The sequence below is a fragment of the Schistocerca serialis genome, chromosome 11, assembly GCF_023864345.2.
Source record: "Schistocerca serialis cubense isolate TAMUIC-IGC-003099 chromosome 11, iqSchSeri2.2, whole genome shotgun sequence".
In the NCBI taxonomy this organism is placed as follows: domain Eukaryota; kingdom Metazoa; phylum Arthropoda; class Insecta; order Orthoptera; family Acrididae; genus Schistocerca; species Schistocerca serialis.
The window spans coordinates 57,312,376-57,339,821 of NC_064648.1; the positions used below are offsets into that span (position 1 = coordinate 57,312,376).

Sequence of the window (27,446 nt, forward strand, 5' to 3'; positions counted from 1 at the left end):
ACAGCAAAATCACTGAACGCAAACATGGGTCATGTGTAGACTACCCCCCTCCCCACTACAACTCAACTCTGCACATGCACAAATCTGGCAGCTAGGGGCCCGAGAAAAAACTCTCAGTAGCATTTGGCTGCTTGCTACTACTGCCAATACAGTTAACAGCCACACTTAAAGTAATCGGAAGCAGGAGAAGGTATTCCTCATATGCAAGTGAACTGCGCATGCGGATGAGCCCGCTAGCAACTGCTCAAGTGAACCTGATGTAAGCGGTTGTGACATCATGCTCATAGAAAGGAGTTTATTGTTACTAAGTATTACATAGTCTTCGCCCTAAGGCCACTTGTCAGTGGCTGTTTGCAGACTTGTGGGAGCACAGTGTTTTCTTGTTATAAATGGCATTATTTCATTGCAACTAAAGATTTTTTTTTCATTTATGTTTCATTGCTGCAGTATCATTCTACAGTGCCAGGATACAGCAGCATTCTTTGCTAGAGAATCAATTCTTACCAGTCAAAATAACAAAAATTTAACAGAAAACTAAAACAATGAAAAATTCCTGGGTTTTCACTGTTTTCTACCGGATGAACAAATTTCCGGGTTCTTCCTAGATTTCTGGTTGTCCTGGGTTGTATCCATCTTAATTTTTCACACCCATTCTTTGTACAAATATTTAATCCTTAGCTTCGTTCCAACGTTTTCTTACGTGCTGACCCCCAATTGGTACCCAGTCTGTGAACATTTTCCTAAATTTAGCCATGACTAAAAAAAATTGTACACACCATTCTCCACCACTGGTCATTACTTCCCACCCAAGACTCCTACAGTCAACTATTTCCTGTATAGTCTTAATGGGTTGAAGCACCGCATTTCCTCCTTGTTCTTCATGGGTCTCTCGATGTAGTCACTTAAGCAGTTCTTGTAATGTAGCACTATGGATTCCTATTGAGAAGCAAGTAGACAATCTGTGTAATTTGAGAGTAAGGATAGCTAACCCATTTGAAATAAATTCAGAGAAGCCATTATAATGAATTTAATAATGAATGCAGTGAAACAGTTAACATTTAAATTGGTGAAACTGTTCAACATAAGTTACTAAAAATCAACGCGTATATGTCAGGAGTTCACTGTGATCTGTGCTTGGATGAAATATTTTTCTGTGCCCAAAGCCGAAATTGCAACTGTGGAAAATAACTTTTACAGTAAACGGTGAAGATACATTAATTTTTTGGAAATTGGTCTGCCTTTTATGCAAAAACACTTGTTTCTTGGTACCCAAATATTGTTCGGCACCTCTGTACCATCTCAGTGGGATTTTGTTATTGGAAACTGTAAAAAGTGAACATATTTATGTTTCAATTAATCTAAGAAAGTGACATCTAAAGAAAATTTTTATTCTTCTGTGATTTTTACATTATACACTTTTTGCAAGACCATCTGTATGGTGTCCTGGACTGATAGCTTGTAATGTGCCAACCAAATGCTGGAAATGTGATGTTTATCAGCAACTTAACATGTCTTGATTCCTAAATGACGTGATTTTGGTGTGTCAAAATATTTTGCGTACATATTTGTTATTACTCAGCTTCTATTGTGACAGTCTCTTTTCACTTTATGAGGGCACTGCACACACACACACACACTCATGTACTTCGTGTAATTTTGTTCTTACAATGTTCTTGTGTTTTCTAATTCTGTTGGCATTCATTTGTTGTAAACGAATTTGAATTTTGTTTCCTCTCTCTCTGTCTGTGTGTGCGCGTGCGCGCGCTCTACAAATGTGTGATTTCTCTATCACAGGGGGCTTGCAACCATTTTCCTCTTCTACATTTTTTATTGTGTCTAGCTCCTGTGTCTGATGCTGTTTGCTTATGGATGTTCTGTTCAACCCGTGGAGCATGAATCTGAAGCTCTCTTGCTTGCTTGCTTGCTTGCTTGCTTGCTTGTGATTAGACACATCATGAATGGTGATGCTCATAGTTGTCAGTTTCCCAAATATTGTGAAGTCATGTGGACTTTTTTTTCATATGGCGAAATTCAGAAAACTTAGTGTGTTGTCAGTTTCTATTTCTATTGTGGTGTGAAGTTTTGAGTATAAGTTGTTTATTTCATCATGTAGCAGTTATACATATGACCACTTACCATGCCACAGGTGCACTGATGACCGATACTTACTGAAGGAAAGTTCCAGATCTCTCACCTGAGTACTGGCGGCACCCAATCACAGAGGCCATGGGCTGCCAGTCTGTCTCACGGCCCCACGGCTGACTCATCGTCATGCCGCATGGTGAATCTCCTGCAGCTGCCTGCATGGGAAACGGCTTCTCGTTCATCACCGCTGGTGTATTCTGCACTGTTCCATTAACTGCAGTGTCACATTAAAATGTAAAATTTACAAAATTGTTGTTGATAGTAAAAGCAACCACACATGCTCAATTCAGACAGTTCATTTCCAACTTCAACACTTTATGAGTCTTTCACATCACTTGATGCTTTAAAAGAACCTCTTCTCTGCACACAGGACACATATCTCTTCCTTCCCTGTAACTACCAATCATGTAGTACTGCCGTCAAAGGCAACATCTAGTAAAACTTTGTCATAGTGTGTTTTGTTTTTCACATACCCACTGGTTGTTCCATCATTTTTATTAAACACTATACACCGAAGTGAGGAAAGTAATGGACTAGAAATATGCATATATAAAATGACAATAGTATCACACACACACAGGGTATGAAAGGGCAGCTGTTTGGTGAAGCTATTCCTTGTACTCAAGAAATTTATGTTTGATGTGATTAGGGCCATGACAACAATACTAGTTTCAACACAGAATAGTAATTGTACCCAGATGCATGTGACATTCCATTTCGGGAATCATTAGGGAATTCACTATTCCAAGTCCACAGTGTCAAGAGTGCACAGAGAAAACCGAATTCCGGGTAGTGCCTGATGGCCTGTCTGCAGAGATGGTCACCTGCTTTGACACAGAATGACATATTACTCAAAAATTCTAAAAAATTATGCGAGTTTGACACTCAATGCAAATTACATTGACACAGACATCTATAGTTCAATTAACTAACCTAACAATAAGTCGCTTACTAGGTTCACACCAGTTGGAATTACTTCACTTGTGGGTCAAAGTCGAGAATTTTATTTCTTTTAATTTTGATGATAATGTCATCTGTACGAATCACCCTGATCTGTGACACATTCCGTGTACATTATTGTTAAGTGTGTGGTAGAAGTGCTGCTACAAATGTGAGATTGTGATTAAAGACAAGTATTTGCATACTACAGATACAGAAGTACACTCAGCATGAGATCGCAACTGAAGATACATTCTAACTGAACAACTTGTATGACAGTAGAATGAGATTTCCACTCTGCAGCAGAGTGTGCACTTATATGAAACTTCCTGGCAAATTAAAACTGTGTGCCGGACTAAGACTTGAACTCGGGATCTTTACCTTTCACGGGCAAGTGCTCTACCAGAAGTACTGGCAGAAGTGAAGCTTTGAGGACGAGGCATCAGTCACGCCTGGGTAGCTCTGTTGGTAGAGCGCCTGCCCACAAAAGGCAAAGATCCTGAGTTCAAGTCTCAGTCAGGCACACAGTTTTGTATGACAGTAGTTCGAGTATCGTGCAGTTTACACTGGTGCAACATAGCACCATGCATGCTGCCAGTTATCAGGCAATGTCGGCGACTGGTTCGAACAACAGACGTTAATGCAACTGCATGATGTGCTAGACAATCAACACTATTGTGCCATTAGTGTCTTCAGAGAGATTGGGTGTTCACATTTCAAAATGCAGGCAGTCATGATAGGTACTGTCTGTATCCTTGTAAGTAACTTGATTATGTTGTATACGGTGAGACAGAGAGGTGATGTTTATTAATAATGGAGTGTTTTTCAGTTGTTGACATTTTGAAAAATCTATCGTGAAGTATTTTACAGACTTAATCCTCAAAATAATGGTTCCTCATGTTAGTTTACAGCTATCTCTGATTGTTGCAGTTGTCATGTGTTACCGGAGTAGTGATATGCAGCACGAAATGTTAGGTATAAATGAGTGAACAAAAGATCATTTTTCTGTGTTCTTTATTTATGACTAAGACATATGGTAAAACTAATTATGTGGTGTTTAATGCTGTACATCAGCGTTGTTGCAGCATTTCCACCAGCTGCTGCTCATTGTTCTGCATGGCGAGGTCCAGAGGGGTCCTCCCCCCGCCATCCCTGGCCACACTGTCAGCTCCCGCCTGCAGCAGTTCAACCGCCACCCCTGTCTGGCCCCACCTTGCCGCCAAGTGTAGTGGCGTGAGCCCCAAGTCATCTCTGCCATTTGGGTCAGCAGATGCATCCAGCAGCACCTGCACCAAAGCCGTGTGGCCATTTGCTGCAGCGAAGTGTAGGGGTGTCGTCTGCCTGCTGCCCCTGGCGTCGACCTCCGCGCTGGCCCCTATGAGGCAGCTGGCTGCCCCCACATGGCCCCAGACTGCTGCCCAGTGCAGGGCAGTCCGGCTGTACCACGCTCTGTCCCTCACCCCCACGTCCGCTCCTGCCGCCAGCAACCTGCACAGCTGCTCTACCGCCCCCTCCTTGGCTGCTTCTATCAGCCTCCTGCCTCTCTCTGCTTCAGAAAGCAACCTGCACAAAACATCAACACTCTTACACTCTGCTACAAACACTCAGACACCAAATGAAAAAACCATCACAGATGTAAAACTGTGACCAGTCGTGTATACACTTCTGCTTAACGACAAGTTACAAATCTAGAAATCTCCCCTCTACAATACAGATCTATCAGCGTATTGCTGACAGATACTTACCAGTAGCCCACAATACAAATCTGCAGCCACTTCCCATTAAAAATTGGTTCACTCCATCTCATTACTAAATGAGCTGTAACTTTCTCCTAATTCACTCCAAAGAGTCACCTCCTTTGACCTGTGAATCCTGTTGGTAACCAATGGTTGACCTCCACACGAATACAACTCTAACACTACCTTCTGTTGGCAGCAATCCCTTCTGATACTTATGAAGAAAACACAAGTAACTAATCACATTTCTAAGTAGTGAAATACGTCATCGCCTGTCAACAAAACGTAGGTGCCAACACTGACAACATTATTGAAAGCGAAAGCAGTGAATATTGGATCTATTACTGGGTTTATGTATTAGTCTACATCAATGTCTTCATCAAAACATTTCCCATTACATGTTATACATTTATTCCAGTGTTTGTACCAGTTACTGAAAAATTCTGGAATTGTCTATGAGATAACCCTTATCTCTCAGGGATGTGTTTCGAATATGATCTGTGTATGAAAAAGACAGGCCTTTAAGGTTTGTCTTAATTTTTCGGAACAAAATTTCATACGGGATGATCGTGGTGCCAAGGGCATGACTACAGTATGGTTTGTAGCCAAACATGCAAGAACACGCAACAAATTGTAAGCATGTGCATTATCACAATGCAGAGATGTTTGTTCCACAACAAATTTGAAGGTTTTTTTTTTCTTCAGGCCAGTGGCGATGAGTTTTAAAGTTGCACTGCTTGCTGACCATTTCACCTTGTGACAGGAAGTCATGGTGCACTAAACTGTTGAAATCTAAGAACACTGTGAGAAACATGACATTCACTTTTGACCGTTGTTGGCCATCTGGAATATTGTCACAGACGATTGATTGTTAGCTCAAACATCATATCGTGAAACGTATTTCGTCTTCTTTTATGAACCTTTTCATAATCATCATCTTCGAAACATGTGTATCAGTCGTAAAGACTAGTTTTACTGATGGTAGACTCACCAAAAGCAGTATGTAATATTTCTAAAACCTTGATGCATTTCATTCCATTCTTGTAACAACATGTAATACAAATGCACTAACCGCTTTTACCTTAAACAAATAATCACCACTACTACTAACACACCAATAACCCTGTTAACATCTGACAACACACTAAATATCCTATATGCCTGGTGTACACATACTTTTGAGATATGTTTACCAACATGACAAATAAGTCATGCAAATGAGTTGTAGAACACGCACAACAAGTTTTACATCACTTTTGAGCACAAGAATTGTCGCGTTTCAACACATCCCATGAAAGGAAAGCCTTAAATTCTCCAGTACACTTGCAGTGTTTTTTGTTTAATATCTTATCAGACGGAATATATATGCCAATTTTGGAGGAAGTTGTAGACAAACACATATTCAGTGGAACAGGCATTCGGTTTTATATTTGTAACATATATGGGAGCCCTGACTTTTGATTCCTGTTCCCATGTTAATGTAATTTACTCCATAACATTGCATTTCAGGAGTGGGCAGTTGTCTGCTGCATTATGATAGTGTCAACTCATTTACATAGCAGTAAACACTGCCAGGATGTGTCTCCACACTGGGTCACTGCTGATTTAAAACATGCGCTGTGGTACAGCACTTTGAAAGAGCGCACAGAAGCATCTCATGACGTAGGTGAGTAGGCAGAGTGGGCACTCACTGGCTCGTTCACTCACTCACTCCACTGACTGACAACACTGCATCATGAACAAAAGATAGTCAGGCAAGGCTGCACCAATGTAAGTGACCTTTCAACTGTTTACTTGACTGCACTGTAGAATTAGCACGAACTGCCAAGTCTATATGCGAGTCTCTTGTGCTTCAGTATTCTTCGAATGCAGGTATGTACAGCAATGAGAAGTCAGACATGCTAATTTTATATCAAGGATGTCAAAGAAATTCTGTTGAAACAGGAATGTCTTCTTTCCATCATTGTCCATTGCACCAGAGCCTTGCACGAATAATTAGGTCACTGGTGCGATCAGAGAGCTCCAGCATCAGCACACAGAGGACAAGGACGAAGACTGTGGCTGACAGAGCACTTGAAGACGCTGTTCCAGCTACGATGCTTGTCAGTTCAAACAGTAGCATGAGACGTACCGATAGGAATGTGGGAGACGAGTGTCATTCGCACTCCACATTCACATAAATGTCATCCCTACTGTCTGTCAGTACATCAGAAACAGTCGAAGACATTATTTTGAACATAGCATACAATTATATCTATCTGATCTGCAGTGCCTGCACATGACACTAAAAATCCATGCTGGCTTGGTCAGGTACAATACTAACGACCTTGAATTGCGAATGTATGGTGTGGTATGATAGGAAATTACATTGTGGGACCTTACTTCATCAAAGGGGGGAGGTTAAATGTAAGTATATATGGACATGTTCTTACAAACATTCTGCCCATTCTTCCAGATGAAGTACCACTGGATAACTGACAGTGTATGTGGTTTGAACACGACCATTGCCCAGACTCTTCTCCTGCTGTAAAGCAACCACCAAATAAGTTTCCTGACTTCTGGGCAGGATGGAATGCTGCAGCACATCAGCAGGCAAGCTACCCTGGTTTCACTCCTCTATTACTCTCTATGGAGAGCACTGAGATATGCAGTCTGTAGTGAACTGCAACTATGTCAGATGATATGAGCCATCGAACCGCCATACAATGCAACTGCATATCATCCAACACATCTCCTTCTGTTCATCTATTTCTCAAACAGCAATTCCACATGTGGCTTGAGGTGGATGGTCCACAACTTGAGTACATACTTAAATTTAAAACCGCATTTTGTTCACAAAAGTATGTAGTTTGTGGGTGAAAAGTCATCAGTTACTTTGAACAAAACGTTTCACTTACTTAAAGTTCATTGCCTCTGTTTATAATGGCAAGTAGTTTATAATTTCGACCTGACAGTATATGTTTCACCATTAACAAGCACTTGTGTGCCTTCAAGCAAAGACAGGTTAAGTATTACACGGAGCTGACGAAAGTCGTGGGATACCGATGTCTACATACACAAATGGTGGTAGTATCGTGCACTCAAGGTATAAAAGGGCTGTGCATTGGTCGGGCTGTCACTTTTACTCAAGTGACTCACATGCAAACATTGCCGTCGCCTTAATGGCTGCACGACGGGAATAAGCAGACTTTGATTGCAGAATGGCAGTCAGAGCTAGACTAGGATTGTTGATATTTTTAAGAATATGGAGTATCCAATACATGAGTATTTATTAAAATGTTTATATCGACTCTTGATATATTGAAACATACGTGTCTATCGGTGGACAAAATATTGGGGCTCTCCTGTCTATAAAAATATCGGCTACACGTTGTAAATATACTGCTGGTTTTCGAGCTGTAGAAGTATCTATTTATTATTACATATTCTGTACATCAACAAGGTAGCAACCCGCCCATCTCCTTTAGAGCAAGAATTGAAACGAAATGTTGGATGTTCACGCATGCCGATAAACACTTCGTTAAAAGTGGTAACTCCACGCAAGTGGCACAATGAAAGGCATCTGATGGGTCAATCGTTTGGTTTTGTCGCATATATAGGATTTGTCTGATACACTTCATGTCGCCTTCCCTGTTCTTTCATTTCCGCAAATGCCAGCGACCTAGCAGCTGTAGTGTCAAAATTGCATGGTGAATCTAAACATTTGCAGTTACTGTTGGTAGTGCTGGCCACCAATTATGTCAGCATTTCCCCTCACATGTCTGCGCCCACTGCAACTACCATTCTCGACATTTACATTTTTGTTGTTGATTTTCAGCAACTGTTTTTAAAGAATATCGATTCAAAGAAATAGCACACTAGTTGCCACAAAAATTGTGTTTTAACGCCACTGGTGTTCTGTTTCTTATCAGTCTTGTTACTCCATTCAAACCACCACCCCCAGTGCAATCGAAATTGTTCTGTGCCACATATACATGCTTTACAGTGTCAAACAGAAAGATCGGAAATGATGAAAGCTCAAAATGTAGTAGGACCCCTTCACACAGTGGAAGTAAAATTATGTCCTACTACAATTTAAAAAAATACTTCAAATATTTTTGGAAAATTGTGAAAAAATATACTATAAAACTGAAATATCAGCAGTTGATATTGCTGTTTTGATATCGATACAATGATATATATCAGTGTCACATTTTCCAACAGTATATCAATATTTTTTGGAGAAATTAATGATATATTTTCATTTCATCATGCAACTAAGCTAGATGCATGGGAAATTCCATTTTCGAACCATTCCAACATCCACAGTGTCAAGAGTGTGCCAAAAATACCAAATTTCAGGCACGGCCTCTCATCACTGAGAACACAGTGACCTACTGCCTTCACTTAATGACCGAGTGCTGTGGCATTTGCATAGAGTCGTCAGTGCTAACTGACAACCAACACTGTGTGAAATAACCACAGAAATCAATGTGGGACATTATGAAGAACACATATATTAGGACAGTGTGGCAAAATTTGGCCCTAATGGGCCTTGGTAACAAGACCGACGTGAGTGCCTTTGCCAACAGCGCAACATCGCCTGCATTGCCTCTCTGAGGTTCGTGGCTGTATCAGCTGGACACTAGATGACCGGAAAACTGTGGGCTGGTCAGATTAGTCCAGAGTTCAGTCGGTAAGAACTGACGGTAGGGTTTGAGTGAGGCGCATATCCCACAAAGCCATGGACACAGGTTGTCAATGAGGCATGATGCAAGCTGGTGCTGGCTCTATAGTGGTGAGGGCTGTGTTTATATAGAATGCACTGGTCCTCTGGTTGAACTGAGCCAAACATTGCCTGGGAATCGATATGTTCGGGTACTTAGGGGAGGCCATCTGAAGCAATTCATACACACTTCATTTGCCCAAACAATGATGGGATGTTTGTGACTGGCATTGCACCATGTCACTGGGCAACAAGTATTTGCAACTGGTTTGAAGAACATTCTGGGAAACTCAAGCGGATGATTTGGCCACCCAGATCACCTGACATGAATCTTGTGCACTATTTATGGGACATAATCGAGAGGTCAGTGGTAACACTTTCGCAATTATAAAGGGCTGTAGCAGCAGCACGGCTCTATTTCTGCAGGGTACTTCTGACAACTTGCTGATTCCCTGCCATGTCTAGGTCCACCACAATTCAGGAAGTCTCCCATGACTTTTTATCACATCAGTGTATTATCATTGACAGTATTGCAGTGGCTGTGTTGTTACGAAGACCAACAAAATGTTCGTTTGTGAATTTGTGCATATCCAAAGAAAAATGCACTGCAGCGGCTGCAGCCATTATGAAATGCGTGAAATGCTTTTGCAGATGTGAGTACGACAGCCTTCAAGTCCATAAGAGAATGTTGGCAGTGACAATTCATGCCAGACCTGGACTCGACCCCAGATTTCCCGCTTTACGTGAGTGCTCGCCTTAACCACTTTTGCTATACATGCACAACTCATGGCCAGACCCAAACTTCCAAAATGTCATCATTCATGCATCACTAACTGTACTCATACACACATCAATTTCTGTACTGGGGAGGACGCTTTGATTGAAAGCCATTGACTGATGTGGGGAGATAAAACAATGAGGCAGTGCCTCTGTTGATCAATTATTTCGTTCATAACAGATGTAGCTGTCGCAATACCTGCTCCTTGAGACATGCATGCATGTCCGAACGAGCATTTCATCATTCTTCTTAAAAAGTTTGGAGACTTGAGCAAGAAGAAGGAAGGAAATCGGCTCGTGGCATATATATGCTGTCCAGGGAACAGTCCAATCCATGAAGCTGTCAGGTGTTGGTTAGGCATTGGTTGTACCATGACTGTCACTGGGTAACAGCACAAATTCCAGACAGTTACTGGAACAGCAATTAATAGCAGCCAGCAGTAGTATAACATATCGGCTGAGAACTGTTTTGTCAGTTACTGGGGAATACGCTGCTCACAGTTGCTCACTGGGTTTGCTGATATTTCACTGAAACACCATGATGCTAGCTCCAAATGATGATATTTTCTCGTGGAAGTTCGCATGCGGCACCAGACATGAGTAGGACACAGCCCGACGTCTCTGCACTGAGAGCTGCATCCACAAGCCTACGAAGAACAACTGGCCACTCACATCTTGTTAAACCCTTGCCATGTACTGCTACTGTGATTCCAATGGAGCTTGTCGTTACTCTCAATAATCTTAGCCTCATCAATAATTTTAGTGTAAAATCCAGTAGTAGCATGAGTAACATTCACTATTAGTGTGTAAGCTGGGCTTCACTCCTGTGGAGTCAGGGTGGTTGTTCTGGTGTCGCTATTTTACCAGTAGCCCACAGCGATTCTGTGGAGCGAGTGAACAGGCTGTTCACCACGTAAGAAGTTTATATGTATCGAATGTTCGCACATTTATTGGGCTATGCAGGTGGGCATGGCACACAGGCAGATTGTGTTTCCATCAATGGCAGCTGAGATTCGCGATATATGCAACAAACATACCAATATATGAAAATGAACAGGTGTTTCAGTATACTGAACTAGGAGAAAAGAACTAAATCAATAAGGGAATCTGATGGGGTTCTGGGCAGTGGAACACAAAGAACTTAACACTGACAGTTTTACTGGCCAGAACAATGGAACCCTTGCTTCACTAACACAATAACCAAATTGGATAACAACAATAGGAAGCCGTGGGACCCACTGCAAGTAGATACACACATTGCTCATATCGATGGCTGACCATTCTAGATAATTTGAGTTATGGAATCCTTGAATCTCTGTACAGGTGGGAGCAATGAATTTTCTTAAGTCAATTCATACATTTCACATGCCGTTTAAGTTACAACATATGCATTGCACCCACTTTCCCACTTGAAAGTTGGGACACACTATTCCATAACGTCTTGCTGCATTCTTCTCTGATCAGTTTCAAATGGCATGCTGAATAGTCACACTGTTGGTCGTCCTATGCCCGTGCAGGTACTAGTCTGGTACATTGAGCACATTCAAGTTAAGAGGGAACTGCAGTGTCAGTCTAGTCCCAATGAATACATCTTTTAAACCTTTCAATTCACTGTCAGACAAATTTTTGTTATACAGCCAACTGTCTATGACCGTACCGTCGGTCGCTTATTTCCAATAACAGGGAATAGTTATGTGAAAGCAAGCAAGAGCGGCATAAGAGAACTACAGCTATAGTATGAGCACTGCTTCTGACCAACAGCTTGTTAAAATGTCTTTTGCTCAATTCCTGGTCTGCATATAAAAACCACACTCCTTTAGAGCAAATTATCCCTCCTTAAAGGTGTGTGATACAACAATTTGTATCACTGGAAAATTCAGCCTCTAGATGTATGTTTGTTCTATGCCTATAAAATGTACTATCGCACTATCTCCATGTACACCTTCAAGGATGGCGAGTTTCATGATAAACTCCATGACAGACTGTTTTGCATTCGTTTGCGTGCCATCAAATTCCATCAGTTGTTATCATACCATTACACGTGTATCATTTAAAAGAGTGGATGCTTAGCTGAATGTTCTGAACAGTTTGCCTTTGTGACCTTTTATCATTTGTGCTCATGGTTCAAGTTAATGGTCTGCCCTGAACATTTCTCGGGTGTCGACGATGTCTATTCTGTTAAGTGTAATAAGTGTGTCGTATAGGAGGTTGATCTCTGAACCTCACGGAAACATTTTTCTGTCACCCTCCTGATGAAGATGGTGAGTCATTAGCAGTTAAAATTTTTTCCATCAGAAATGTTAACACTTTCAAATGAGTGAAAGGCAGTCTGTGACCTCGCACTTAAAAGAGGTTTCTTGTGAGAATACATTCACGTGACATGTAAGTTTCGTTGAATGTCAGTGCACTGAAACCTTGTCTTCTCACCAACTTCTTTTAGGACTAATTTTTAAGGTACGTCAACACCATCAAGAGCCCCAGCCGCATTAAACACACCAATTAAATGAAGAAGTAATTTTTCCTTATAGCTCCAAGCTCAGCTACATCGAAAATTTAAAAAATTTAAATTAGAGCCTTTCAGTGTAACATTTGGTTGACGCGGCACTGAGAGTTACTGTGAATGTACAAGTCGTGCATTGGCAGTGATGGTACTCACCGCAGGCGGGAGACGGCCGAGTCGTCAGGTGGCGGGGGAGTATGGCGGGCAGCTGCGGTGGGAGTGCGGTCGCAGTCGCTGAGCGGCTGAGTGCTGTGGCTGGTGCTGGTGGGCCTGCAGTCTGCAGTGGCCGGCACGCTGAAAACAAGAGGCACTGCGTCAGCGGGTGGGCGCACAGGGTATTGTGGGGGGGCGGGGAGGGGGGGGGGCAGAAGGCCGCTTACTGCAGCTGGGCAGTGGCAACACGACACACGTTGTCTGTGACACTGGTAGGGAGCCTGAGTTCAACAGCCCACCATTTTGTCAGTTTACACACTGGTTTTCCCAAGTTCCACCATAACAGCAGCTAAGTGTACCAAACAAAAAATTGTTCAGAAAGAACAAACCAAAGGTAAATGTAAGGGCCCAGTATCCCTGGACTGACAGGATTATTGAACAGGACACTGCAAATACGTCACTAAAGCAATACTCAAACTAGCTCATTTATCAAAGACTGAACTATAACAGGCACACATAACAAACATTAAGACAGCAGATACTTAACTTTGCAGGGAAGGTATTTCAGATAAGACACGAGAGAATGGAGCTAAGCCAGAGGAAACTTTTAGTCATTAAAAAGTCATCATAACATTTAAATTTTGTCCACTAAATAGTGTTGATAGACATGAGGAAACAACACACTTGACTCAGTAGGCCCATACTAAACATCAGACTACAATGCCGAATGAGTACGAGGAAGATCAGTAATGAGGACAACGTAAATATGTTACCGACATCTTGTAAGAGGCAGCCACGGAATCAGAATTAAAAGTTCGAATTATTCACTGTATTCAGTGTAAACATATTTACATGTTTTTGAAGGAAAAACACCTACACAAGCTAATTGATTTCTGTGATAGCTCCAGGAATGATTGCACAAAGGGAGTAAAATTACTGAACAGCACCTCAACTGTACATTTATTTATTGAAGATGTGACTGGTTCCTGCCTTTAGTGTTTGACTATTTTCAAACAATGATGTGTAGAGATAAAATTTAAAAATTTTCATTTACACAGGGAAATCACTGAACACTAAAAAGAGTGTGCTTTGCAATGGCGTATCGTTAGCCACGGGGCTGCCAGTGCCAAGCTTTGAAGAGCTATGCTCACCTCAGCTGTGAAACTGCTGCTGATGGCTGAGAAGCCATGGGTTAAATTTCATGGAAGAGGGCGCGTGACATCAGTGGGAAGAAATTCACATGTAAAGCTATGAACATCTATTTTTAAAAATAAACAACAATTTAACCAAAATAGGGCTTCCTACACCCTACGGATATCGTGTATTTTAAAAATAGTTTTATAAAACTAATAATAAGCCTATCTAAGAGGTTAAACTGTAACCCAGAACCTCATTTTGAGGCGATTGTTTGCAATACAAAGACACTGTTTCCATAGCAACTGCTATTAAGTTATCTCACATATTCATAATGGCCCATCGGCCTGGAGACTTAGGGGGCCACCGGCAATGACGTTCATCTTCCGGTCCTTCTCTTCCAATCCAGCATCTCAGACCTCACACGTTGTCACTTATCTGTGGGGCTACGTAAAACATTAAACTTCTACCTCCCCCATGCCTGACACTCTTCAAAGTCTGCAACATCGCACTGTTGAATCTGCAAATTCTATAACAAGAGACCAGCTGCTTTGTGTGTGGCAGGAAATGAGCCCTGCTTTGATATTTTTGTTCAAATGGCACTGAGCACTATGGGACCTAACATCTGAGGTCATCAGTCCCTTGAACTTAGAACCACTTAAACTTAACTAACCTAAGGACATCACACACATCCATGCCCCAGGCAGAATTTGAACTTGCGACCATAGCAGTTTCGCGTTTCCGGATTGAAGCTGCTAGAACTGCTCGGCCACCACGGCCAGCTGATATTTTTTGTGTATCACATGGTGCTCACATTCATTCAGTGCATTAAAAGTTGATTTCTATTTCCAGGAATGCTGCAGCTGTGTGTCTTTTGTATTATGGAAGCAATACATGTGAAATCTGTTGCCTCTTTCTGAGTAGCCCTGTACATAAGTGATGACTTTATGGCAGTTGCTATGCAAACAGCATCTTCGCAATGCTAACTATTGCCTCGAGGCGGTGTTCTGGGTTACATTTTAACCTATCATATTGGCTTATTATTTAATGTATCAGAACTGTTTTTAAGACATACGAAATCTGTAGATTATACAAACCCCTGTTTTGGCCATTTACAGTTACAATTTTATACATTTTAAAAAATGGATATTCAGATCTTAACATAGGAGACAAATTGCCTCCCACTGGCTAACACTGATGCTGTTTAACCTCAGCCATTGGCAGCAGTTACACAGCTGAGGTGAGCACAGCTGTTCTAAGTGTCTTCACTGGCAGCCCCACGATACATTGTTTCAATGCACACACTTTTTGATGTTTACTGACTTCCCTGTGTAAATGAGAATTTTTAATTTTTACCTCTACAGAGCATTATCTGAAAATGGCCTACTTCTAGAGGTGGAAAACGGTCATATCTTTAATAAGTGATTGTGTCGACGAGACATTTTTACAAATTTTGCTTAACTGATATACTGATGTCTCCCAATAATGTTATCTAAAAATTTTGAAGGAAGTAATTGTAACATCAGCTGTCTGTGTCTTTTTCCTATGAGATTTAGAAGCTAATGTCTGCAAGCTGAGTGGCAATCTGAACTATATTTACATGTAATAATGAGTAACAAGATTTCTTGAAAAGAAATAGTTGTGACGTGTTTCCGTTTCAAATATTAATCACCATGTTAAATTACATAGGAGGATCATCTGTTGTCATATTACAAGAAACAACTATTTTTATTTGATTATAAATAAAATTATATATAAAATTATGCCACATTCCCCTGTACTCCTTGTACATAGTAGAATAAATTGGCTACAGAAATTGCTGGCATACGCCATAGACATACCAAGGAAATGAAAGACAATTACACAAAGTAAAGTCTGTACTGCAGCAAATGCATTCAGTGGCAAGAGCATAAGGAACACCAGTTGGTGATTACACTGACTGACATCACACTTCTGAGCAAGCAACTTAACGCTTTTAGGACGCTGTGTTTTAGTCATCCCATGGATCACACTTCAAGGTACCATTATGCTCCAAATGCTGTGCCCCAAAATATGGATTTTCAGGGGGTCATAACTCATGTTCCGCTGGTGACAGAGACAAGGCATGTAGTGTTTCGGATAGCCCTTAGCCTGAAGGCCATTTGTATACCAGACAGAAGACATGTCATACTGTTGCTATCCTTCAGTACAGCGTCAAAATTTAAACACCACACACTCCTTCCAGCCCAGGCAAACTGAGAAAATCATCTGGTTATTTTGCATCAGGTGTGGCTCACGCTGGACCTTAGGTGGCTTATGAAAGCACAATTTGTTCATGGGCAGTTCCTGGGAAAGCTACAAAGGACCAAGATTTTTGTGTAGGGAAAGCACCAATTGTGGGGACAGTAATTTCTATTCATGACAGCACCTTCGCCATGTCTTCTTAAGATGACATTTTTCAGTAACTTTGAAACTTTTTGGATATCATTATCCGTTATGATATCTAAGAGTTCATATTTAGTGTCTATATCCACTCAAAGTATGTGTGATATCCCATCTGAAGTACACATATAGTTTTAACTGATGTAATGAACACATGGCAAGGGTTTTAGGGCCATTGCATAGGTTCTGAGGTCATGAAACTTGGTTTTTACCCAGCATTTTTCCATCAATAAAACCTTATGACATACTACCTCTGTATAATAGGCACTTCACACATATAAATAGATGGGAAGCTGTACTACAGTGCTAAAAATGGCCTCATGAGGGTTTTCACGTGTTGAAAATAACTTAAAATTACTGTTAAAAACATATATAACTGGAAAAGCTGTTGACTCTAAATTATTACTAACAACATTTTTACGTCTTAAGACAAAAATTTCACTTGATCAAGGTATACAGAAAGAAACCTAAGTCAAATGATTTTGTGTTAACTTCATATTATGCATACTTATTTGTTGTTTATATATAACGAAGTACCTAAATGTGCCGAAGTACGTAAGTAAACTGTCTAAATGTTGTTGACTTACAGAATTTGATTGATACGTGGCGTACCACCTAAACTTTTCACCGCCATTATCTGTGGAACCACCAACAGATACTGACTAACAGCTTTCACGGGTATGAATGTACAGCAGGGGCTCAAGAAAGTAAAAACTATGGGACATTCTAAACTGTGCGGAAATATTGGTTTCAACAGAAAGTAGTAGTTATGGCATTAAAATATAAATGCCATGTGGCTAGGGCCTCTCATCGGGTAGACAGTTCGTCTGGTGCAAGTCTTTCGAGCTGATGCCACTTTGGTGACTTGCATGTGGATGGGGATGAAATAATGATAAGGACAACAGAACACCCAGTCCCTGAGAGGAGGAAATTCCCGACCCATCCGGGAATCAAACCCGAGCCATTAGGTATGACATTCCGTTGCGCTGACCACTGAGTTATCAGGGGCAGACAGTAATGGCATTGATTTCACCGCAATGAATCAATTACATTGAGAAATTGGTACATGAATTTGACACTTGAAATAAGCGGAACATGACATTATTGCACTTTTCACAATATAAGAGAAACCCACATGTTGCTCGAAATCGCGATGTGATTTAAGTACTATGATACAACATAGCTGTATTTACGTATCGCTATGTACACTGTTAGTACATGGCCTAGGAAACACACAAGATAAACAAGGGCATGGTTTACTCGTATGTGCTTCATACTACTACAGTGCACATAACTGTAAGAAAATACTGGTATCCACTGACCAGGGTAAACAAAATTAATGGCTGTCAAAGGGTCACACAGAGGGATACATGCTATTTGTACGTAGTTTATCAATTACACAATGGTACATGCCATGTACAGGACGTGTCACTGAACATCTTTAGTGACTGCTGTCACTATATCCTTGGCAACACAGCTGTGCCCACTCCGTCACTGATCCACTCGTGGCTATCAGTGTTTGTGATGCTATTGCAGAGCATGCAGCACGAATATAGGCTGTAGTGTTCGTACTTGTTCTTGGGACCTGCTGGTACACCGCATCTTTGACATTTCCCCAGAGAAAAATGTCCATGGGCGTGAGGTATGGCGATCCTCCTGGAAATCCCTCGATACGATTGCTCTGTCCAATTCATCGATGTGGGGTGGTTAGTTTAGCTCCTACTGTCCCACTGTGGCATTACGCACAGGGCATCCATCATGTTGACACCACATTATTTGATGCAATTGAAGGGTAGGTCTTCCATCAGGTTTTGGAAACAAATACGCTGCATATTTTCATATTAGTATAAATTCAAATTGCACCGAACACAGCACGTTACTTTCCAGAGCTTTGAAATCGAGATTGCGATGCCCTTATGTAAGCCAATCATATCTCATGCAACATGATCTCGGCAGCCGATGATAGATATTCAGAGAATAGGGCACACCCTGTAGTAAGCCAATAGTGAGATCACTTACGTAGCGTGACTACACGAGGAGGAAAAGTTAACAGTTTACATTAATATACGTAGTGTGTCAACAAGCCAAGCTTTCTCATATAATATTGACTTTAAGATTAATAAGCTACAAGAGAATCTAAGCTTTCACATGTAGTATTGATCTTTCTTGCGTGTGTTATACTTAAGGTATTTCACACAAATGTGCCACTAATTTGGAATAATGATGTGTCTGGTCTCCTGAGACACAAATTATTCTACATGGTTGGGCCTGAAAGTATTCAGTTCTAAACGAGAGTCAAATGCTCTGATTGAAGAAATTCATCCCACTTTCCCACACGTAACATAATTCATCTTCCATAAAGAGAAATTTACTTTGAAAGTAACGCCTCTCAAACCACCATTCACAAAACTATCCCGAGATTGTTAGAAGTAGGTTCGATTTAGCAGTTGCCAGAGCGCGCCCAAAAACAGGCATTAATGCGCGTGTGCAGCTGCAATGATTTAGGAAGCCCGCACGTATGTATGTATGTATATATAAAGCATAAAGAGATCTTACATTACACCATAAAAGAAACATGACATCAGAGGATATTCCAAAAGCATCGGAATTTTGTAAATTATACTGAAACTCCTAATCCGGCCTGAAGTGCACATTGATTTGTCAACATTCAAAATGAAGTAGGTCCCACGTGATATTAACCTTTTCAGTGTGGTTTTTGGGATGTAAATTTTTTTTCGAATAGCAGTACTGTACCATCTCATGTATAGTTCTTTATAATGGCATAGTACCATATATGTCACAACATGAGAACGTGGACTTTAAATTCAGTGAACAATTGAAACTAGCCAATACTGTGGCATGAAACACTTTGGTTCAAATAAATTGATTGCCTCAGTGGGAGTGATTAATAAAGCCAAATTTCTTTAGCAAACGGAAGACGGTAAGTTCATTGTTCTGCAAAGTGATTAATGCTCGACTGCTAAAATCTTTGAAATAAAATAAAATCCAGAAGACTGAAACTAATATTTTTGCCTTCCATAATTATGTTAATGTATTTTAATTCGCTTGATAGCTCCCGGCCACAGAAAAACGTTTTATTTTCATTTGACTTGGGAGCTGTAAAAGAAGATTATACAGCAATATCACTAAACGCAAATACGGGTCACGTGGAGGCTAACCCCTCCCCACTACAACTCAGGTAACTCTGCACAATGCGTGACGCTGGCAGCTATGGAACGTAAGAAAAAATTCTCTCATTAGCATTTTGCTGCTTGCTGCTACTGCCGATAGAGCTAACAGCCGCACTTCAAGTAGCCAGAAGAGGGAGAAGCTATTGCTCATATGCAAGTCAACTGCACATCCGCCCGCTGACAACTGCTCAAATGAACCTGATGTAGGCAGTTGTGATGCCACACTTACAGAAAGGAGTTTATTGTTACGAAGGTCTTTGATACATTTTTGCTGTTTGCAGATACTTGTGCATGCAACATGATTTCTTGTTGTAAATGGAGCATTTCCTTCACAACTAAAGATTTACTTTTTCCCCTCTCGTTTATGTTTTATTGCTGCAGTATTGTTCTCCAGTAGTATTCTTCGCTAGAGAATAAATTCTTACCAGTCAAAATTAAAAAAAATTAACTGAAACTAAAACAATGAAAAATTCGAGTTCTTCACGGTTTATATTGGCAGGCCCGATCCCTTGAGATACCTCCAGCAACGGCCTGCGATTTTGGCCTGTCGTGAAAGTCCACCCATGTGGTCAGTTATTTACGTGTCACAGAAACCATGCTGATGAAGTGAGTCCACGGTGATCAACCCATACTGAGCTGCAGACAGGTGTGTAAAAAAGACCAATCACACACTCAACTATATTTTCGGCCATGGCCTTTGTCTGAAAACCAAACACACACACACACACACACACACACACACACACACACACACACACACACACACACACACAACCTTACATTAAGAAGTCATGCACACACCACTGCTATCGCCAGTCGCTGTGTCTACAGTCTCTTGAGAATCAGAGCCAAACAAACCACTCCTCACACCTCCCTGCCTCTTGTTGGCAGCTACTAGGCTAATGGAAAGAAGTGGTGGCAGCACTGACTGCAAGTGAGGGGACAGGTGGGAAAGGGAGAAGCAGAAAGAACGAGGGAAGGAAGTGGCGCACATACTCAGCCGCCCCCCGCCAGTGACTGCTTGGCACCTCAGTAAACAAACCATTTCATCTACTGGGACCAAAACAAGATATTTCCTGTGTTTATTTTTTTTCAAATTTCCCTTATTCCCTGACATTTTTGAAATTCCCTGATTTCCACAGCTTGTGGCAACTCTGCACTGACACTATTCCTGGTGATTTTGAACGTAGTCGTTATGGAGGACTATGTACTGCCACATGATACGGGTGGTATCTATGCCTGTCCAGAGTAGATGTCACGCTTTCATTCGAGGAATTCCCACCCGTCACCATTTGATGAATACTTGCACGAGGCTTTATTGCAGGGATCACTACAACAACTCCATCTGTTGCTTCACGTGTGAGGCCCCTGCTGCAGAACCACATTCGTGGACAGAACTGCCCTGTCACACAAAGCCTTCTGACAATACTTGTGGAGATGTGCCACATTTGTGGCATTCTCTGTACAGTAACATCATGTCAACCATTTCCTCATTTTTGAATACCATGTCAAATGCCTAGAACAGATTGACAGGTAAATTAATACCACGATTACAACTGACACCAATCACAGTGTACAGTACACCAGTGCCATGTACCTGTACATACTTTCACAATGAACAACCCACATCACAGTGAGCCATTCCCACATACAGTGCCGATTGCAGCCCACTGCTGTACGCAACTGCAGAGGCGAAGGGTTGACCTGGACACTAACGGGGCAGCGTACACTGGCAGGTACTGTTCCACAATCTGTACGTAGATGAATACGACAAGTATGAGGGACACTTATGTAGATATCAATGGTTGTGACAGAAACCCTTATTACTTCCTTAGGCCCTCATGATAGCAATGTGTGTGTACATTTTGCAGCTTGCACTACAGCTGTAGTGGTTAGAAAGCTAAGTACTGACAAACTTATTTGTCCACTGTTATACAGTTATTAAATTTAATAGTTTCTGGCGGTGTTTCATGCTGTTTGAAGCGAAATAACGATTTAATAAACTTTTGGAATAGTTCGCTTGCTGTGCTTTTTAGAGTTTTCTGTGCGTTTAAGTTGTTTAGTAAATTCCATACATTACTTTTCACCCGACATTTCTTATTGTTTCTAGTGAAATACTTCAGTAAAATTTTCATTCGCTGTTTTAACTTCGTTTAATGTTCCAGTAGCCTTTCGAATTTTTTGGTTTTAGCTAATAATTTTGTGAAGTTTTGTTGGTATTGGTATTAGCTGTTGTGTAGTAGTATTTATACAAGTAGCTGCTTTCTTAGTAGGCAGAGAATTTCGAGAGCTTTATTATTAGTTCTATAAATAATTCTAGTGGTGTAACAACTTTGGTAACGTAGCCATATAGTTTTTTCAGTAATTGTAAAATTTTACCATGAGTGAGGAGTGTGGGTTCTGTTGTAGGTTTGTGAATAGTGGGCTATGGTGTAGGATTTGTTCAAAGTATTTTCATCGGGGGGAATGCAGTGGCGAAGCCAGTGGTCATTTTAGTGAGATCCTCTTCTGGGAATGCAGAATCTGTAGTAGAAATAAGTTGATAGAGGAGCAGTTACAACACGCAAAGGAGGAACTAGATAGGTTGAGGCGGGTGAAGGGTAGTGGGGGAATGGGAACTGGCAATTGGCAAGAAGGCAGCTAGGAAGAGGAGGTATTCAGACAGTTTTACTTTGCATATATGCAATACATTTGACCAACTGTCAGAGTTGAGTGGAGAGGAACCTTGTGTAGCTGTAGATTTAGGGAACATGCAGCAGTCCTCAGCTATTAGGAGGCCTAGGTTAGTCACAAAGTCGTTTATTTTTATCTGTTATTACTTTTATGTTGTAATTTCATGTACTGACATGTTCCATGGCCTTTGAGATTTGCTCCTCAATTTGGTCCTACAGAACTTACTGTATAAACAAAAAAAATTAAAAAATGAATGTAAGAACATGCACGTCAATCACTTCGTGATTACGAGCAATGTGCGGGTCACTCTCGTTTAGCGGGAAGTACAATAACAGCGCATTTTGTTCATTTCATGCAGCAAATTTAGTTTCAATTTCTTGGAATGTAATTTATGTATTGCAATGCAACCAACGCCATTATTATTGTGATCGCTCTTGTTATTGATTGTGTATGGAATAATATGGAGTGTCCATTTAAAAAAAAAAAAAGTAAGTGAGTTGATACCAGTATTTCCACACCATTTAGAATGTCTCACAGAATTTACATTCGCGACTCCCTGCCTTATATTAATAGCCGGAAAAGCCGTTTGTCAGTATGTATCGTGGTTCCAGAGATATTGGCTGTGGAAACTTTAGATGCACAGGGAAAGACTACCAGGGGAAAAATGCTATCAGAGCATGAAAGGGTGAAAATATTTAACTATTTGAAAGACTGACAGCAAAGTAGGGAACCAGCTGCCTCAGTCGTCACTGCACCTTCCTCACCAAAAATTTTGGTGTCTGGAAATACTCAATTTTTTTTGTGCTGAAAGAGTAGTAGAGAGAGAGATGGCAAAAGCTAGGAAAGACAGTGCCAGTGGGAGAAAAAGAGGAGGCTAGGTGGCGGGATGGAGGTGATAAAGTCGCAGTGAAAAATTGAGATGCATGAAGACAACAGCAATGAAACCAAAAGAGGTAGATATTGCTGGTCAGTGTGAGACAATAGCAGTAGAAGTGAAAGAGAGATGGATGGACATATACCCAATAGGAGAAAAATGGAGAGATGACAGTGGAAATGAAAAATAGATGCGTGGAGACCCTACACATGCTTTGTGAGTCTGCATCCTAATACACACAGGTATAGGGGGACAGCACATTATGGACTGAAATTTTGAACACATGGGGATGGGAAAAAATAACATTGACACCACAGCATTTTTGAGCTGTTGCAGTTAGGTGGAGACAGTGGCATTGCAAAAGAAAGAAAGGGAGACAGTGTAAGTAAGAAAGGGTTTCCATTTATTGCTGGAAGAGAGAGAGAGAGAGAGAGAGAGAGAGAGAGAGAGAGAGAGAGAGAGAGATGGGCAGTGGCAGTGGGAGTGTGCATGAATCTTCGCATGATAAAAATTTTGGTACGTAAAGCAGAATGAGGGCTCAAGCAGCTAGTTCTCCATTTTTCTGCACGAGTCCTTCAAAGAGCAATATTTTCACCCTTTTGTGCTCCGACAAGAACATCTTTCCCCTTTTGTCTTTCAGTCCAATCACAATTACTGATGGAAAACTTCCCAGTTGTCAGTACCTCAAAGATGCTTGTGAAAGCTGGGGCTACCAGAAGTCAGGCTGCTGTCGTGTGCACAGGACCAACTGTCAGTTCCAAGTGTCGTCTCAGCTGCTGAATGTGTACTGTGAGATGTGAATGTGGGACTGAACTAGGCATGGTGACATGCTTCACTACATCTAGAAGTTACAACAGGTTATCATGTACAACATTGCAATGTGTGGATGTATTGCTGCCCTGTGTTCTGTGTAAGCTACAGCAGTATAAGAGTACAGTGACAGGAAGATGAAGAAATAAGCAATTCCTACTGAATTATCTCCTACCTTGATGTCACTGACACACAACAGACCATGTTCAGGGAGCACAAACACTCTCCATGCAATTCAGCTAGTTACCCACCCATTTGCACATTACAAAGTTGTGGTAGAAATAATAGAACTAAAGAATAAACGAACTCCAGATCCAGAATGGATGCATTCACAGATACTCCAAAGACTATCATCACAGATCACTCTGTACTTACCAGAATTAATATATGATGCCTTAAGGCTAGGCACGCTATTTACAGTTTGGGGAACCATAATTGCAGGAATCATCCAGAAAATGCAGGCCAACTTTCCTCAAAAACCAGAATGGCTAAGGTGCACAAGCTACTGTACAGCTGCCTCCAGGCTTCGAGTGCTTCGGGGCCTTGGCCCACAAGATTTTGGTCTTAATAAAAGGAAAGCAACAGACGATGTAGTTAATCAAGCTCCGGAAATTGTCAAAAACATACAAAACAAAGATGCCACAGCCATCGCGAAAGATATTGCATATGCTTTCGACAAACTCTGATGCCCTGCAATATTTGCTAGTTTCAGACAACTCTAGGTGCTACAATCCTTAGACTATTGCAGGTATGCAGTAATAGAATGGTTTGTGGGCACTTTTCAACCAGTACGTAGGCACACTGAGTAATTTGAACCAACAAAACAGCTGCTAGATGAAGGCAGAGGAGTGGCCTGCTTAGACTGTCAGCTGTGTTTTCAGCATCACTACAGTGGTAACACTGTGTGTGGGGATCAGAACAAACCCAACTGATATTACTACCACATATTGGGCAGCAATGTACTGGTTAAAGTTGAGTAGACTAGACTAGACGAAGTTGAACTAATCAACTGTGCATCCACTAACAAGTACCAACTTAAACTCTGAAAAATGGAGACCTGGGAAGGTGATTAAAATGCAGGCAATAAGGGGCAACAAGTCTGTATATTTCTCCCCACATCTCACACAAGGTTAAGAATCAAACATGTCGATCTGAGCTCTGGCACGCTGTACTTCTAATCTGGAAGCTGACATTACCACAAGCACTTCAACTGCATGAGTAACCAGAGACAATGTTTCACATTTAAAAAATTAGGAATGCCTTAAAACACAGACCTATTCTGCAGGAATTAAAGAAATTTCAGATACCACTGACAGGTACACAATGTAACCACCGAACATTAAATATATGAAGCCATGACATCAAACAATAGAACCAGCTAACCAAATTGGGAGACTAAATTTCTAATACAACTTATCAAGAATCCCTACGCACTGTTCCATAATGGGGGGAGGGAGGGGGACATTAATGGGCAGCAAAATGAGAACGCTTAGGGTGGAAGAAGAAAACAAATTAAGTGACTTTCAACTCCAGACACCAACAACAGATGTCTTATATAGCCACTGGTCAGCCACAACATTATGACCACCTACCTAATAGCCAGCATGGACAACAGCAGTGACTCTTAATTGCATCGAAGAAATATGAGGCCTTTGTAGGTCACTGGAGGGAGTTGGCACTGCATCTGCACACTTGAGGCAGTGTCCTATGTGAGTGACAGAAGCGAGCGACTTCTGGATATGTGACACTCCAGCGACAAGCTGCAACATCAGGCAAGAGCTCGGGTTTCCTGCGTGCGAGCGACCATGTTGTGCTACAAGAAGGCTGCTTAGAGCCAACCAGCTGTGTCTATAAAACAGCACCCTTAAACTGTAGAATACTGTAGCTGGAGAGTAAGTCTACAAAATTAGATTTACCTAAGAAAATCAAGCGAAAAGGAATGCTGTGCATGAAATTTACAAAGGGAGGAATTTCCATGGAGAATTTCATAAATATCAACTACCAAGATCACCATACAAATCTTCAAAGACACGTGAATGAACAGAGGAGCATTCGACTATCTCACCAGTACATTAAATACAAATGTTTTTTGTGTGATCAAGAACTTTTAACAGCCAATAAATGCAGAAGAATGACTGACAACATTACTGACTACCATAAATAGACATGTAAGTACGTAGATTGATAACTGAAGGACAGTTAGATGTGTAGAGGTAGCGTTACAGAACACGAGTACGATTCGTTGTCCTAGGTTCGATTTCAGCTGCATCTTATATTTTAACTGACTCCATTATAATTCTGTATAATACACTTTATATATACTGATTACACTGCGTTTCTAAGCATATTTTAAGGTCTTGCCAAAGAACTTTATCTTTAAGTGTATACACACCTCTCCCAGTATATCACAAACATTAAATTCCTAACAAATTACAATGAAGCATGAAATTTTACCGATATCTGCTGTTACAAATGTAATTCATCAGCAGTCAGAGTTAAGGCCAAGCGTTACCATTAATCTAAATAGTGTGTAAAGGTAAAACATACAATTTTTTTTAAAAAGAAAGTCAAAGATTTTGTGTAATGATTTGTCTAAAAATAAGATATAAAAAATATTAGGGAAATGTTTGGAGCACCTCATTTTCTGTTCATGATTTTGAGCATCATTCAAAAGCATGTAGAACATTTCTCTGATCTACTTATTTCTTTTACACAAATCATTTCGTAAATTATGTGGATGATTTCTTTCATTTTTGATTTTCAAGTTTTATTCAGGAGGAATGATTTACTGACTCCTCGTTTGCCTTTGTAACATACTTCATTCGATGGAATCCTTTTTGACATTTAAATACCAATGTATCTTTTTATGTGCAAAATAGCTAGGCCTTGAACAGACGAAATTTTTGACACTTCATTTACATAGCTCGGCAGCAGCTTTTTGTGAAATATTTCAATTTTTCCTCACCTCATTAATTAAGTTTTTTATAATTACCCAGATTACTTTCAAGCAGTTACGTATGTTCATACAAAACTAGAGCTCACGCTGATCACTTTGATACCTCGTTTACTGTTTCTTTCCCTTTGTTTGGCTATGAAAATTCAGAAAAAACCTCATGGTGTAATTTAGAGGGAGTCTTGTTTTTGCTCTGCTCACGCGTTTACAAAAGTGAATCGAGTGTCAATCATACGATAAATAGTCCTTTCTGCGTGTTATCATTTCCAAATATCATCTTTTCGATATCTTGAACCATTTATGAAATACAACAATTTTTACGACCACTTGATTCCCAAAGCGCAGGAAAGGTTCTGCCCCGTCCGTGGATGTAACAACCAATATCTCAAGAATGAAAAGAAATATTCCGGTCTCAATTTTAAATACAGTTTAGAT

The 27,446-nt window shown here is 40.8% G+C and overlaps 1 protein-coding gene across 1 annotated transcript in view; it reads right to left on the bottom strand.

Moving 5' to 3' along the window:
- Positions 1 to 4,099: 4,099 nt before the first annotated feature.
- The window catches only part of LOC126426891 (ankyrin repeat domain-containing protein 23-like), a 40,307-nt gene continuing 16,960 nt past the window's right edge, over positions 4,100 to 27,446 (bottom strand). The window contains exons 3-4 of the mRNA XM_050088980.1: positions 12,959 to 13,096; positions 4,100 to 4,647 (exon numbers count right to left, since the gene is read on the bottom strand). Of these exons, the coding sequence (XP_049944937.1) occupies positions 4,155 to 4,647; positions 12,959 to 13,096 (631 nt within the window). The 3' untranslated portion in view covers positions 4,100 to 4,154. The remainder of the gene's footprint in view (positions 4,648 to 12,958; positions 13,097 to 27,446) is intronic.